The sequence below is a fragment of the Rousettus aegyptiacus genome, unplaced genomic scaffold (genome assembly GCF_014176215.1).
Source record: "Rousettus aegyptiacus isolate mRouAeg1 unplaced genomic scaffold, mRouAeg1.p scaffold_m13_p_18, whole genome shotgun sequence".
In the NCBI taxonomy this organism is placed as follows: domain Eukaryota; kingdom Metazoa; phylum Chordata; class Mammalia; order Chiroptera; family Pteropodidae; genus Rousettus; species Rousettus aegyptiacus.
The window spans coordinates 15126966-15142813 of NW_023416293.1; the positions used below are offsets into that span (position 1 = coordinate 15126966).

General features: G+C 65.3%; 1 protein-coding gene across 3 annotated transcripts in view; it reads left to right on the top strand.

Moving 5' to 3' along the window:
• The window catches only part of PPFIA4 (PTPRF interacting protein alpha 4), a 35298-nt gene that overhangs the window by 1704 nt on the left and 17746 nt on the right, over nucleotides 1–15848 (top strand). For all 3 annotated transcript variants that reach the window (XM_036235539.1, XM_036235540.1, XM_036235541.1), the window contains exons 2-14: nucleotides 5820–6397; nucleotides 8512–8613; nucleotides 8861–9025; nucleotides 9204–9278; nucleotides 9500–9589; nucleotides 10067–10258; nucleotides 10539–10685; nucleotides 10958–11092; nucleotides 12808–12891; nucleotides 13178–13309; nucleotides 13562–13624; nucleotides 14207–14298; nucleotides 15512–15635. In XM_036235539.1, coding sequence (XP_036091432.1) covers nucleotides 6164–6397; nucleotides 8512–8613; nucleotides 8861–9025; nucleotides 9204–9278; nucleotides 9500–9589; nucleotides 10067–10258; nucleotides 10539–10685; nucleotides 10958–11092; nucleotides 12808–12891; nucleotides 13178–13309; nucleotides 13562–13624; nucleotides 14207–14298; nucleotides 15512–15635 — 1635 coding nt within the window. In that variant the 5' untranslated portion in view covers nucleotides 5820–6163. The remainder of the gene's footprint in view (nucleotides 1–5819; nucleotides 6398–8511; nucleotides 8614–8860; nucleotides 9026–9203; nucleotides 9279–9499; nucleotides 9590–10066; nucleotides 10259–10538; nucleotides 10686–10957; nucleotides 11093–12807; nucleotides 12892–13177; nucleotides 13310–13561; nucleotides 13625–14206; nucleotides 14299–15511; nucleotides 15636–15848) is intronic.

Sequence of the window (15848 nt, forward strand, 5' to 3'; positions counted from 1 at the left end):
TGCAGGCTCAGCAGGTCTGGGGCAGAGGGGGCCAAGGGGACCTCAGGATATGGGGGAGGCAGCTGAAGCCTTTTTATGCCAGGGACACTTTCCCCTGGGGCTCTGGGCCCCTGGATGGGTTGCCGTGGAAACATGACGTGGTATGGAGCGGTGTGTGGCGCGAGTGCTGGGGAGGAGTCGGCATGGGGCAGAGAGGACAGAGGGAGTGAAGGCTAACTCAGGGTCGAGGAGGAATGGAGGGGAGGGAGTGTACTGCAGCCACAGGAAGTCACCATCTGTGCCCCTCTGGCCCGCTATCTCACTGACCTATAATTAGCTCTAGACGGCATAGGGTGCTGGCTCACAGGAACGTGGCCCTTCGTGTGGCCATCAGAGTAGAAAGTATTCGGAGGGACCTCGGCACTAGGGAAACGCCGAAGGGACCGCTGCCGGCGCCCCCTCAGCCTTCGCTGTGCTGAGAGGGCCTCTGGGCCCTGAGAATGTCCTGGGGCAGGGCCGGCAGGGGACCCAGCGGTGGCTGGGAGCCCTGAGCTGGGCCGGTATGACGGAGGCCCCAGCAGACAGAGCCGGAGGACTCGCTGGCCGCTGGCTCCTCGGTCACGCAGGACTCGTCGTTGTGTTCTCAGCACTGCGCGCTGCAGCCCCCACCGTCCTCGGGTGTCTTCCGGCCGGCCTGCGAGGCCAGCTCTGGCCCGGAGCGGGGGCTGCTTCATTCTGGCCGGACTCCTCGTGGTGCGCAGGCCGTGCCGGAGGCTGTGCCGGAGGCCAGGCATCTGGCCCCGCGCTGCTCGGGCTGCTCCCCTGCGTCTGTGTTTGCGCCGGGAGACTCTGCGCTCGTTGCGGGTGGAGAACATGTCTCACGTGCCTTTTATCTCCCGCACAGTTCCTAGCGCAGTCCTGGACTCGCGGCGGTCAGCTGCGTGAGGAACCGGTGGGTTGAACTGAAGAGGTCTGTCTTCTGGTCCCCTGGGCTCAATGAAGCAGGACCTCCCTGCACCCAGGACTGTTTCACCTGGAGCGGAGGGGCCCCTGGGGGCCCTGCGCCATGGTGCGCCCTCTCAGGGGAGAATCAGATTCTGCGGGCAGTGGATGTAGGGAACATTCCTAAATCTCCCGTGAAGCATGGTATATGAGTTTAGGTTTAGAACTCTGAACAGAGATACAGTATACATTTTATATCAGTTACATAAATATATAATGTATACCATGATTTTTAAAAGTAATTATGTGCAGCATAATTTGTAGTTACCTGTCAGAGGAAATAACTGACTTGCATTTAGAGGCCTTTATTGCTTATTTTGCCTAATCGGCAGAGTGGATTCTTGTAGACGCATGTGTGATATAATGTCATGGCCAGTGTCTTCAGATAACTGTCATTTCAAGGGGGAGATGGGTTTCTATTCAATTTAAGAAACAACTTCCTTAGGACAGTGAGGGCTCCCTCACTTGATGCTGAGTTCCTGCTTCCTGAGGACAGTGACGTGTCGTGTGGGGGTGGGCGTGCAGGGCCTCCCGAGCCCTTCCAAGCAGGAGTCCCTGCCGGTGGGAGCAGGGATGGGCTGAGCGCTGGATGTATCTCTGCTGTGGGTCAGAGGAGAGGTGCTGTGGGTGGAGAGCCTGGGGGTGGGGTGGGCCAGGGGCTGCTCCCCGAGTAGTGGACGTTCTGCTCTGCGAGATCCTGGGGATGCCTGCCGCCGTCACATGGAGCCCCGGGCTCTGTGGTGCCGCCCCATCAGGCTCTGCTGGTGGCGGTAAGCGGAAGGGTGGCCAGGCCCAGCTCCTTGCCCTCAGGCTGCCCTAGGCCTGGGGGCGCTCGCCAGTCTTTGGCCCTTGTTTGGTGCAGAGCGTCTGGAACAAGTAGGATTTTCAGTTCTTCGCTGTCATCCCCACCCTTCCTCTCCCACGTTCTCGCCCAGCGTCAAGGCCACACGTGTGCTCACGTCTAACATGGTCACACCCACCGCATAAGCCCCATGGCGCCCGCGTGCTCTTAGGGGCATATGTGGTTCCATGACCCCAGATGCTTGTATGCCCACCGCGTTCACTCGCGATGGTGCACACGCGTGTTCTCATGACCACACGTGTCCATGCCCAGTCTCACACTGTACTTGCCTGCTTGCCGTGTCATGCACACGTCTCAGACCCCATTTTCTTGTGCACATGTGTGTGCGCCACCCCCCGACCACACACGCACACCACACGTTGTCAGGAGTATACTCTCCCGCTCTCGCATAAATACACATTCCCCCCACAGGTAACCTTTCTCTCTTTCCTGGCCACACTCACTCACACTTGTGTGACGCCTGCATTGCTCTGGGCAGTTCCATGTGCCCTGGACCTTTCCCGCCCTGGCATCTCATGTGCTCCGCCTCGGGTCCCTGATCCCTCTGGGCTGTTCTGTCCTCTGCGGTGTGATGGCTCCCTCATCTGATGGCTGCTCTACTAATGTGGGGACTTCTCAGCATTTTCCCCCAACATCAGAAGATCCCAGGCACCCCTATTTTGAAAGATTTTTATTCTCCAAATACACCAGAGCTATTACCTGTTTCTTCTTTCGCAGGCATGATTTGAGGACATATTTAAGAGTTAATCAGTGGCTCTGCTGAGCAGAAAATGGCTAGGAATGACATCAGTCTGGCCAAAGTCATGTGCTCTGTCCAGTGGTGCCGCCTTGTGCCTTGGTCTGTTAGGTGTCCCCGGGCCGCCTCCCTCAGCCGCCCACCCTGCCGCCCAGGGGCGCAGTCTGTCTGAGCACGGGCGCTCGCTCTGCAGGGCGTCCGCGGGCGGCGCGTGGCCCAGGGGCTGTCGCCCTCGCTCCAGAACCGGGTGGAGGCGACGAGAGTGAAGCCAGGGAGGCGAGGGCAGAGCCGTTTGCGTTTGCCTCACCTCTGCCGTTTTCTTGTCCCAGGCTGTCCCTAAAGGCCCTGTTTCGCAGAGCCCTGTTAGCAAGCCCCTGCCTCGTTGGAGGAGGTGTGGCTGCAACTCTGGCTGGTTCTGAAGAGGAGCTGTTTTGGGTGTGTGCAGACACTCGTGGCCCCTCTGCTCCACTCACCTGTGACGCTCGTCCTCCTGGGGTGGTGATGGTGGGTGTGGCAGCCTTGGTGGACACCTGTGTCGCGCTGTGACTGTTAGGGTGCCTCCATGCACTGTCACAAGGGCCCGGGCTCGTGCAGCTGCTCGTATGCTCACCCAGGGAAGAGACGGCCTGTGACTCAGTCCTGGGAGCAGCTGGAGAGATGCGCCTTGCAGACAAAGGCCCAGCGGCCGCTGCTGTGCAGAGGCCTTCCGCCAGGTCCACCAGGCCGGAGGAGGGGTGCGGCGGGGGTGAGGTGGGCTGTGGCCTGGACCAGCGTGTCCACCCCCATCCCCCGCCCCTTGCCCCTCTCTGGAGTCAGACAGCCTGGAATTGAACCCTGGTGCTCCCTCTAATTGCCGTGCAGACTCGGTTACAGGACTTTGAGTCTCAATTCTCACGTCTGCTAAATGGGAGGAAGAATTACATCTTCCTCGCAAGGAACCGTGAGGGTTAGAGTCAGCTGAACACAGTGCTGGCACGTGGTAAATGTCACGTAGCAGCTGCCGTCATGATGGCTGTCCTCCTGAGTGAGCACCTCGCTGCGTGTCTCCCGCGGTGGCCGGGCGCTCTTCCTCCTCCCTGTGCGCCGAGGGCCTCTGACACGGAGGCGTGCTCTCCGTCCCTCCTGTGGGCACTTTGCCTTGAGCACCCCTGGCAGCTTGGCCCCGGCGCTGTGGTCTCTGCCGGCAGCAGCTTGGCCCTCGCAGGGGTGGGCCTGCCATCTGGCAGGGCAGCGGGGAGCCAGCCCGTGTGTGACTGACCAGAGCATCCGACCCCAGGGCCCACCCTCCTGTTGGTTAGGGGAAGATGGGGTGAGTTTCGGGAAGCCAGAGAGGCCTCGCTGCTCTGTGTTCACAAGGCCCGAGGCCTGGCTTGTGCCCTGCCACCCCCCTACCCCGCAGCGCCCGTCCAGGGCTCATATGCCTCTGCAGCAGAGCCCCCCACAGATGCCGGCTTTGGGGCCTGGCAGCTTTTGCCTGTGAATCAGGACCATGCTGTGCAGGGTTGAGGAGGCGTAGTTAGGCTGAGCTGGTGGCCGTGCTATTTGAAGACAGCCCCGGGGCCAAGCAGGTGTCCCCGTGCCACGGCCCCCTCTGCTCACCGCCTGCCGTGGGGTGGGCACCTGGCTCCACGTCATGACACTTTGCCAGGGGAAGTGGAGTTGCTACCTGGCACCTGTTTCGTAGAGAGGCTGGGAAGGGCTGGTGGCACCGAAGCCGGCCTCTCGGGTGCCAGAATGACCAGGAGGGTTCGGGGAGGCCACGTTGGAGCAGACGGGCAGCATGTCACGGCGGGCAGCCTGAGGTCCTATTTGTCCTGAGACCTGCTTAGCCCTTTACTGCGAGGCGCTGCACCGCCCGCAGGGAGTTCGCAGTCCCCTGTGGTTGTGGGCACCTTGGGCTTTCCCAGGCCCTGTTCATCTGTGATCTCCTCCCTCTAAGGGTGGCAAAACTGGGCTTGTGGCTCAGGCTTCCAGCAGAGGCTTCTGTAGGTGGTGACAAGCCCAAGGTCACCCAGCTGGTCTCCTCATTGCCCTCTAGGCCCCTTCCTTTACTCTCACTGCAGGCTGTGGGGAACTGTAGGACTGAGGCCACTTTCAGGGTCCCTGAAGCCCTGGGCCCTCCGGGAGTGGCTGCGCTGTGAGCTGGGGAGGTCTCCAGCTAGCACCCACCTCCCCTCTGGGCCAGGCCCACACTCCTCCCCAGCCTCTTCTTGCTGCCCCCATTTCTGCCTAGATCATCAGCACTTTAGGGGACAAATTGAGAGGTGGGCCCCAGTGGAGGGGGCTCGGTCCTCCTCTGGTTCCCCTGCCGGGTTCAGCCCAGTGTCTGATTTCTCACCTCTGCTGGGTCCCAGTGCCTCCTACCGGCCGGCCGGCCAGCTGAGGGGTGGACAAGAAACCTCGCCGTGTCTTCCGCACGAGGCGGGGGAAGGGGGAAGGACGGCACCTCTTCTGGAGCATGGCCTGCGGGTGCCCGCGAGCTCGTCTCCCTCCAGAACGGCTTTCGTGGCGGCCTCCCAGCAGTGGGCGGGGAGGCTGGGAGCCGGCAGTTACGGGGATCCCCAGCCGCATGCCGCCTCTCTCATCGCACCCCCCTGTGCTCTGACACACCCGGGCACCTGGGGCCGTCTGCACGTGCCAGCCGCCCGCGCCGGTGGCCCTGGCAGTGCCAGCGGTGGGCAGTGGTGTGGAGGGAAGAGGTGCGCAGCCTCGGACGGGGCCGCCAGCCACACCGACCGCAGATTTCCTCACGTCCTCCGGTGCCCGCTCAGCCCCGGCTAGTCGGCCACGATGCAGAGTGGACATCTGCTGCGTGCCCAGCTCTAGGACGGGAGGTGGCTGGGCAGAGTCCTCCCTGAGTGGCGAGCCTCTCCCAGTGGCCATGTTGTGACCTGCCTCCTAGGACCCTGCCACCCAGTCCCTCGGGAGCCCTGTCGTAGTTCTACGCTTGTCTTGGTCTGAGTTGGGACAGGACCCAGGGACCCCGTTTCCTCCTGCCCACTCCCCGCCCCACCCCTAGGTCTCAGGACTCAGCAGCCTGTGCCGATCAGTTCTGCATTTGGCCAGAGAGCCTCATGGGCGGGGCACCTCTGCACGGTGCTGCCAGCTGGGGTGGGGCAGCGGGGGGCAGAGGCTGAGGTGGCGGGACAGCTGGGGCAGGTGCGCCGAGAGAGGGAGCTCCGGCCCCGTCCTGCCTGCCCTCCCCCTCAGCTGACCCTCACACAGTCTCTCCTCCCACAGATCACTGCCCTCCAGAGGCGATGGGTGTCACCAGACCCCAGCGCTCAGTCTAAGCCAAAGGCCCTCTTCCAGCCCTGCTCCCCGTCTGCCATGGCCAGACTCAGCTGCTGCCTGCCTGCCTGGGGGCACAGGGCACCCAGCCCCAGCCCCGAGGGGCTAAGCCCAGCCCTCTGGCCTCACCCCGCAGCTGTTCTTCGGGCACCAGGTACCTTTCAGAGAAACTGAGGCCACAGGAGAAGCCCCTGCCCAGCCGTCCACTCGCCAGGCACTGCCCGCTCTGAGACCTGTGTGCTGAGTCCCCGGAGGGGCCACCCCTGTGAACCCCTGTCCTGCCCACCCCCGCCATGTGTGAGGTGATGCCCACAATCAGCGAGGGGGACCCGCTGGGCCCCCCCCACGGCGCTGGTGCTGACGCCAGCTTTGAGCAGCTGATGGTGAACATGCTGGACGAGCGGGAGAAGTTGCTGGAGTCCCTTCGTGAGAGTCAGGAGACCTTGGCGGCCACACAGAGCCGGCTGCAGGACGCCCTTCGTGAGCGGGACCAGCTCCAGCGCCACCTGAACTCGGCCCTGCCCCAGGTGAGGCCTGAGCCCGGCATCCACTGGGCCCTCAGCTCATCTGCCTGCATCACAGGTCAGCAAAGGGACCTCACAGGCACCGCTGTCCTTAGTCTCCCTGCATGAGCCGTGCCCTGCCACTGCCTGGCCTCGCAGCCTGCAGCTGGCTGGCCCCACTGGAGAACCTGAGTCCCGCCGATCCCGATGCAGGGAGAACACTCAGCCGCAATGAGCCCGTGTGGCCAGCAGGTGGCGGCCTAGACCGGGAGAGCCTCTGCACCCGGCAGAGCCCTGTTCTTGGGGGCTGTGGGAGGCCTTAGAGATCATCTGGCCGCCTCTCCTGCTGCTCAGATGACAAGCCCAGAGGCGCCCGTCCTGCTTCCCCCTGCATCCGGCACTGTGCGTCAGGTTTACCTCCCCAGACCCTCAGAGCTGCCAAGCTGGCCTCTCACAGTGATGACACTGGAGCCTGAGGACTTGGCCGTTTGCTCATGCCCGCGGGACTGGCAGAGGCAGCCCCTGGGAGCCAGCGGCCCCAGACTTGGCTCAGACCCTGGCCCCACATGTGGGAGGACAGCGTGGGCCCAGCTGGTGAGGTCCTGCTGGCTCATTCTTGTGATGCTTGATCAGTAGGAAGACGGGGCCCAGTGGAGAACTGGGGTGGACGTGGGCCCACCCTACCCTACCACACAGGGCCCTGAACAAGCCCTACAATGGAGGGGCCAGTCCCCGCCCCTGGAGGTCACAGAGCAGAGAGGGGACAGACAGGAACCCAGGGGGCCAGGAGAAAGCTGTCGGTGACGCAGACCGCTGCCTTCGGGGCCTGTGCTAAGTGCTTTGCATTCGTCGGCTCGCTGGACCCTCGTGGTGACACTTGAGGGACGACAGTCCCTGTGCGTCACAGACGAGTGGGTGGAGGCTCAAAGCGGTCAGGCAACGTCCTGGGAGCTTCGCGAGGGCAGCGGTGGCGTCTGTCTGCTCACCGTGCCCCCAGAGACCAGCACAGGACCTGGTGCGTGGGAGGCGCTCACGGTATTTGTGGGTGAATGGGGGGCTCCCACGTGGTGCTCTTAACGCTGCCCCCAGCAGGTGTCAGAGGAGAGGCCTTCGCCAGGGAGCCTGGGAAGGGCCCACAGGGTCTTTGGCTCCCCCGGGGGCAGGAGCCCATGGGGCAAAGGCGTAGGGTTAAGAAGGCTGGTGACCGGAAGCAGCAGGTGACCCTGGCTGACCAGGCCTCAGGCATGTGGAAAGCAGCCACGGGCAGGAAGCCGAGGGCCAGGATGAGAAGCCGTGCTTAGCGCCGTGGACAGCCTGTGCTTTGGGAGGGCGCGTGGCAGCAGCAAGTCCATGGGCCAGGTTGGGGGGAGGGGGGAGGGTCCTGGGGTGGAGAGACCCGAGCAGGCACAAGTGGCATCAGGGCCAGGCCTTCCAGGATGTGAGATGCTGGACCGCCTTCGGACGTGGCCCCCACAGGAAGGCGGTCATCACGTAGCAGGGCCAGAGGGCCCTGGCTTCTCCGGCCCTGACCCCTCTGGGTCCCTTGTCCCCTTCCTGTAGCCACTGCTCAGGCACTCCCAGACCCCGGCAGCCACAGAACGTGGGCCACCGGTCTGCTCGTCTTTCTGGAGTGACGTGATGTCTGGCTAGATGAGTAGGGTACAGTGAGCCTGGGCCTGGGGACCAGCCTCACTGCTGTGAGCTTGCCCTGGTGCAGGAGGGGGCTGGGAAGGGCGGCGGGGCCCCATGAGGCGGTTCGGGCCTGGGTCTCGGGCAAGGCCAGCAAGCGCAGCCTGGCCCCGCCGGGGCTCCGGCAGCCAGAGCGAAAGCTGGTCTGCACGCTCCCCCGGGCCCACGTCCTGGTCCTTCAGTCCCCTCGACTCATGGGCCACCTGGGGGAGGGGACTCGGTCAGGCTCGTGGGTGGCTGGAGGCGGAGGGGCCGCAGAGCAGCTGCCGATCCGGCTCTGGACCCGCCCTGCTCCCTCACACTCCGGCTCGGCGCAGACCACGCTGGGCCCGGGGCTGTGGGCCGCTCCGAGGATGCGCGCGCTGGCTGCTGGTCCGCAGTCCTGCCCCGGGGCGGGGGTGACCGAGGGCGGAGAGGCCCGCCTGCTGAGGGGCCAGACGTGCTTTCAGGAATTTGCCGCTCTAACCCGGGAGCTGAGCACGTGTCGGGAGCAGCTTCTGGAGCGGGAGGAAGAGGTGTCGGAGCTGAGAGCAGAGCGGAACAACACGCGGGTGAGCGGCGGCCCGGGGCGCGGCGGTCAGACCGTCCCACCCTCGTCGCCAGGCTTGGCCTGGAGCCGGGTCCCAGCAGGGGCCTGGGCAGCTGGCTCAGGACGCCGCTGGGGCAGCACCGGCCGGCTGACGAGGAAGCGTTTCAGCCTTTAGCAGGGGCACAGCCGGCCGCACTCGCGTCTGCCCGGGACCCACAGGGGCCCCCGTCGTCCCTGTGCTCACAGCCCCCGCCCCCGCCCCCTGCCAGCTGCTCCTGGAGCACCTGGAGTGCTTGGTGTCCCGCCACGAGCGGGCGCTGCGGATGACCGTGGTGAAGCGCCAGGCCCAGCCACCCTCGGGGGTCTCCAGTGAGGTGGAGGTGCTGAAGGCCCTCAAGTCGCTGTTCGAGCATCACAAGGCGCTGGATGAGAAGGTACCCAGTCTGCCCCAGCCAGCTCTGTCACCAGCCCCTCCGATACCGGCCCAGTTGGCCTTCTCTGTGCCCCACACCCAGCAGTGGGGGACCAAGCCCAGGCTTCCCCAGCCTGGGTCCAGCGAGATCTGTTTCCTCTCCCTCTCCCCTTAGCATCCTACCTTCTCACCTTGGGCAGGTGCGAGAGCGGCTCCGGGCGGCCCTGGAACGAGTCGCCACCTTGGAGGAGCAGCTGGCGGGTGCCCAGCAGCAGGTGCGCGGCCTGCCCACCCTCCGTCTGCACACTGTGGCTCCGGGGAGCCACGGCTCGTGCATGCCTTCGTCCCATTCCACAGCCCCCTGACTGGGCTGGGGACTGCTGGCCGAGGGGAGGCTGGGCCCTGTCTGGGAGGCGGGGGGCCCAGAGGGGCCTGGGGCAGGTGGCAGGTTCTCTTGCCTTTGACTCACTCACTGCCCCGGGGCTGCGCCCTGTAGCTGTCTGCCCTGCAGCAGGGACCAGGCGTCCGGGCCGGAGTGGCAGAGGAAGAGGGGACAGTGGAACCGGGGCCGAAGCGCCTGTGGAAGGTGGGTCCTGGAGGGGCACGAGGCCCCCGGCGGCAGGCGGCGCCCTGCCTTGCAGGGGCGAAGTCGGCCTTTCCCAGCGCCCCCCTCCCGTGCCGTGCCCCCCACCCCGTCCACCGAGGACTCTGTGGGTTTTTGTTTTCGTGCCCCACTCGCGGCTCGGCACGTAACAGGCTTGTCCACGCGAACCCTTCGGTCCCCTCGACCTTGTGTGTCTGCATCCGGCAAGACGCCTCCCGTCCCTGAGCCTTTGTTCCCCTAGTCATGCCCCTTTCCAGGTTAGGAGAGGCTGAGCCAGCAGGTAAAAATAGAAACTTGCTTTTCAAGAGATGCACAGGGGAGCAGGGGTGTCCGTCACTGTCCGGAGTCCGGAGTGAGCGGTGCCTCCTCCCACCTGCCCTGCTGGGTCAGGGGAGTGGGAGGCCCTGGGCTCTGACCGCGATGAGGCACTGCCGGACTGATGGCTCGCCATCCCTGCAGGATGACGCGGGCCCGGTCGAGGAGCTGCAGGAGCTGCTGGAGAAGCAGAACTTTGAGCTGAGCCAGGCCCAGGAACGCCTGGTCACCCTGACGGCGACCGTGGCCGAGCTGGAAGAGGACTTGGGCACGGCCCGCCGGGACCTCGTCAGATCGGAGGAGCTGAGCGGCAGGCATCAGCGGGACCTCCGCGAGGTGAGCAAGGGCCGCGTCGTACTGGGCGCAGGTATCCAGCTCTTAGGAGGGCAGCTGCCTGGGTGCCCTGGTGTGGGCCAAGGGCTGGGCCCTCCAGGGCCGGGACGTGTGGGGCTGACCCTGGGCAGGGCTCACGGTGGGCGGGAGGGATGGGGTGAGGTCGGACTCTGGCGGGCAGCATGGAGAAGACACAGCCTGCCAGGTGCTGGCGGGAGGGGCCGATGGGAGGGCGCAGGAAGAAGCTGACGACTTTCCCTCCTGTCCCCTTTCTCCCGCCCAGGCTCTGGCCCAGAAGGAGGACATGGAGCAGCGCATCACCACACTGGAGAAGCGCTACCTGGCCGCTCAGCGTGAGGCCACGTCCGTCCACGAGCTCAGCAACAAACTGGAGCACGAGCTGGCCAATAAGGAGTCCCTGCACCGCCAGGTGCCGCTCCTTCCGACAGGGCGGGGTGTGGGGGGGCGGGGGGCACGTGACCCTGCAGTCTCGATTGTGCTGGAACCTTCCCTTGGGGACCCAGGAGCACCGGGGACCTGCCGGTCAGGTTGGGAAGGGGCAAGTTGGGCGCCTTAGGCAGCCAGGAACCACCGTGGCTTCTCGCTGCTTCTCGGCCTATTGCCTGCTCTGTGCTGAGGCGGCAGGACGGGGGGGAGGCCCCGGGGCCCCCTCCTGACTCTCCGCCCACCCCGCTTCACTAGTGTGAGGAGAAGGCACGACACCTGCAGGAGCTGCTGGAGCTGGCAGAGCAGAAGCTGAGGCAGACGATGCGCCGGGCCGAGACGCTGCCCGAGGTGGAGGCCGAGCTGGCCCAGAGGATCGCAGCCCTCAGCAAGGCAAGCGCCGGGGCCGGGGGGCTGCCCGTGCCCTCCGTTCCTCAGCTCGTGACTGCGGAGTGGAGGTGCGCTGGGCGGGGGGACTGCTCCCCCCGCGTGGCTGCACGGAGCGCCCTGCGTCTGCCGTGGGGACAGGGCTTCCTGCCCTCAGTGCCCCGGGGGGACGGAGGGGTGCAGTCCCACGAGAAGGGTGTAAAAGCGCTTCAAGAAGCAGAGCAGAGGGCACTGCTGCAAGTCCTTTCTGCGAGCATGTCCACCATCCTGGTTGATGCTCCTCTGGTTAGGAGCTGGAGTGGAGAAATTAGGACTTCCATCTCTGGAAAGGTGAAGAAGAGGTAGGATTGGACTCTACACTTCCTGAAGGGGGCAGGGGGTGGAGCTCAGGCTGAACTTAGCTACCTTTATCAAACTGAAGCATTCTAGATCTAGGGACCACGCTTGGTCTCTTGAAGGATGCAGCTTTAGGCAAATACAAGGGAAAATAAATTTACCCAATGGAAAGTTAACTTTATGGAGTAGTAATTCATGAGAGGTGTGTGGGCTGCAACCCCGGTTCTGGAAGAGCTGGTGCGTGGGCCGAGGCATGCGTGGATCAAGCAAGAGGATTTAATTGTGCTTGCGGCTGGACAGGGGCTTCCAGGAGCCTTGTTCGGGGTCACTGCTGCAATCCCCCAGGGAGAGAAGGAAGCCAGTAGAGCCGGCGTCAGGCCTGGGGCCTCTGCCCCTGCATGGCATCTCAGGGGCTGTGGGGATGGAACCCACAGCCTGGCCGTACCTCCGAGGACCGAGTCCGCCTCTGCCACTGATGGCTCTGTGGCCTGGGAAGAGTCAGGCACCAGGGTCGTTGTCTCTGCAGTGCTGTCACAGTCCCCGTGATGATGGGGTTAGACTTTCCAGCCCCTGGGAATGAAGGGCTGGTTTAAAGTGCCCAGAGGATGTCATGATGCTGAACGGCCAGCTTCAGCATGTCCCAAAGCTGACCAGAAAGGTTAAGCGGAAGCTCATTGATTCGTTCCAGCGAGTCATAGTAGGGGGGGCTTTAAGGAGGGGCCTCCTGACCGAAGGAAGGGTGGTGGCCTGGAATGTCTCAGCAGAAGCGACGGGGTCTCCCCCGCTGGAGGGGGACCGCTCTGCCCGCGCTGCGTTGGTCACAGAGGCGACAGCCACGGCTGGTGTCTGCTGAGTGCTTCCTGTGTCCTAGGCGCTTGCCAGGGGCCGCCCTCCTGCGTCCTCACAGTGCTGACGGCATCGGTGCTGTTACCGTCCACGTGTTACGGTTTAGGAAACAAAGCCACACAGAAGTTCCGTAACTGGCCAGGGTCACACAGCTGGGAAGAGAGGGAGCCAGGATCTGAACACAGGCAGTCTAGCTTGACCCCATGCACTCAGCCGCAGGGCCATCTACCAGGAGGTGTGGCCATGCTTCCACGCGGAGACTTTCCCAGGAGTGCAGAGAATGCAGTCTCCGAGGATGTCCGAGGCCAGGCCCTGAGAGGGAGGGCGCAGGGCAGCCGGAGTGGTCTGCAGAGCTCGGGAGGGGCGGCCTGGTGATGACAGTCCTGCTCCAGGGTGGCAGGGGAGGGCTGGGCTTCGCTGGTCCCTGAGAGCCTGGCCCCAGAGACTACCCTGGAACCAGGGTGCGTGGGATAGGAGCCGAGCAGGAGGCCAGGTGGTCTGCAGACTGCACCGACTGTCACCTGTCCCCCCACCCCCAGGCTGAAGAACGGCATGGCAACGTGGAGGAGCACCTTCGGCAGCTGGAGGGCCGGCTGGAGGAGAAGAACCAGGAGCTGGCCAGGGTGAGGGCCTTGCTGGGCTTCGTGGGCCTTCTCTGGCCCCCCGCAGCCGCCCATGGTGGTCTGTGGATGAGGCTGCGAGGAAGTAGGAGCTGGGGAAGGACCTGGCCTGGGACAAAGCCACCTAGGGGTGGGAGGAGGTGGGCGGGAGAGCCAGAGAGAGCCCCCCCCCAAGGTTGAGAATGGGACAGGCGCACAGGACGGAGGATGCGGAGGATGCACCGCCCCCGGGGCGGGGCCTTGGGATAGGGCGTGCGGGCGCCAGGTGCCAGGTGGGCTGGCTGTGCAGGTGCGCCAGCGGGAGAAGATGAACGAGGACCACAACAAGCGGTTGTCAGACACTGTGGACCGGCTGCTCAACGAGTCCAACGAGCGCCTGCAGCTCCACCTCAAGGAGCGCATGGCCGCCCTGGAGGAGAAGGTGCTGTGAGCCGGCGGTGCGCGGAGGGGTGGGGCTCCCGGGAGGGCGGGGCGCATGGCAGGGCGGGGTCAGGGTGCTAGGAGGTAGTCTGGGGGCCAGGCGTGCCTGGGACTGGGGACCAGTGCGCCCCGGCTTCCAGTGAGGGCTGGAGATGGCAGGAGCTGGCTGCCCTGAAGAACAGACCCAGGGCCAGGTGGGGGTAGGGGGGCGGAGCCGGGGCCGGGTCCCTGGCTCACAGCTGGTTGTCCCCAGAACACGTTGATTCAGGAGCTGGAGAACTCCCAGCGGCAGATCGAGGAGCAGCACCATGACAAGGTACCCGGCCGCCCGCCAGCCCACAGGCCTGGGAGCGTGGCCGGCCGCTTCCCTGCATCCGCCGGCGCCAGGCCCAGGCCCTGGCCCTGTCTGTCTGTCAGTCCTCGCGCATACGTGTCGCTAAGCCCCTAGGGCCCTCCTGGTCGATGCATCACACCCCCACGTGAAGAAGAAACTGAGGCCACAGCTCAGGGCGTGGCATGGGCCGCAGGGGTGTGGGGCCCGGCGAAGCCCTCAACACGAGGACTTGGCGAGCGAGCCAGTGATTCTGGGAGGGTCGGCCGCTGTGCCGGCCTCCGCAGTGCCCGTGGCGTCCGGAGGGCACGGGCCCAGCCTTGCACGCCATGCGAGGTGTGCAGCGAGGGCTCAGCAGGCCCTCTGGCAGAGTCTGTCCCCAGACGGACCCCCCCGCCCCCCGCCCACTGCTGACCTGCTCGCTCCCCGTTGGACCTCGTCTCTCAGTGTGATCTGGGTCTGGCTTGGGACTTTGCAGGGCGTTCTTCTGCTTCTCCCCAACTCTGCTGTCCCCTTTGTCCCTCTCCCCCCTCTCTGCCCCGGCCCCCACCGGTCCGTGTGGCACAGGGCCGCCTGTCTGAAGAGATTGAGAAGCTGCGCCAAGAGGTGGACCAGCTGAAGGGTCGCGGGGGGCTGCTTGTGGACGGCAGCCACGCCAGGTACGGGGCACGGGGGGCCGGGCGTGCTGGGGGGTCCTGGGTGGACCCCGAGGAGAGCGCCTCCCCCACTGAAGGGTGGCCCAGCACCTCAGGGCCCTCCTCCTAGTCAGGCGGGACGCTGAGGCTGGGGCGCTTGCTCCCAGGCCGAGCTCGTTGGGCGGCCTGGCCGTGCACTCGGGCTGCGGCTCCTGTGTCTGGGCGAGGCGTGCCCGCTTGGGCGCCCATGCAGTGTCCGGTCTGCTCCGGTGCTGAGCCGCACCTTCGGGGCCTGCGGGGTCGCAGGGTCGCCGTCTGAGCCGGGGGCCGCCTGGGGAGCAGGCAGTGGGAGGGGGTGGATGGGGGCCCAGGGCAGCTCCCTACCCGACGCCTGCGTCAGGCCTCCTTCCAGGGGGCGCTGGGTTTTCCTCCATGTTTTGTGAACCAGTCGGCACTGGACTCAGACCTCGAGCCTGCCCACAGCTCGCTGCCCAGAGAGGCAGGGTGAAGCTGGCGGGGGCCGAACTGGGTGCACCTACTCGAGGTTCATGCCTCCTGGCTTTTTCCTCACTCAACCAAGGTCGCTTAGACCAGAAGCCTCAAGGTTCCTACCCGTCCCATGCTGCCCCACCCATCCTGGGCTTGGGCTCGCTCAGGGTTCCAGACTGGGAAGGCACACAGACCTCCGCGAGGCCGGCCCGGGACTCTGTCTCTCGGCTGGGAGTTGGCCCCCGGCAGGACGGCCTGGTGCAGCATCAGGCCCTCGGGGCCACCTGGGCGGCGCTTTGGCCAGGACCCATGGTGGATTAGGGGAGGCCCCGGAAGGGTGCTCGGGAGCAGACCTGGGAACAGAGACCCGCAGACCCAAGTGGGCCTGAGGCGATCACCCTTCCAGCCTCTGGCAGCAGGGCTCCCCCCACCGTCTCGTCCAGGGACGGGAAGCCTCGGCTGGGATCCCAATTTTATGGGAAGCTCAGCGGCTGCACCACAAGCCACCTCCTGGCCGTTGAAGGTACTTCTTGTCAGTGGCAAGCAGCCCCGCTAGAACGTTCTTGCCAGGAGCACCAGGGGATAAATCGAACTTGCTTGCCTGGCAGCCCCTAAAATGCTCACGATAGCTCTGTATTGTGCCAAGACCTGTCTAAGCTGAAGACCCCCGGCACCCTGGGCCCAGCGGTGTGAGCCGGGGCTCGGCCCTCAGCGTCCATCTTCTCTCCTCTTGCCCCCTCTTCTGCAGGTCGGGCCCGGGCAGTGCCGCCGACGTGCGGTTCTCCCTGAGCACAACCCCCCACGCGGCCCCGGGCCTGCACCGCCGCTACCCGGCTCTGCGGGAAGAGCCTGCCACGGCGAGGGCCGGAGGGGTGAGTGGGGGTCTCCGGGGAGTTCGGGGTCAGTTGGGCCGTGTGCCTGGCTCCAGTTTCACAGACGGCTGGCGTGCGGTGCAAATCCTTCCCCTGCCCTCCCCTGCGTCAGCGACAGCTGCAGCCCCGGGGCCACCCTCGGCTGCAACAGCTGTGCCCCATGCCTCGGCCTCCTGGCGGGCAGCCAGCCCGTCCCTGCAGCCGACTGACGCG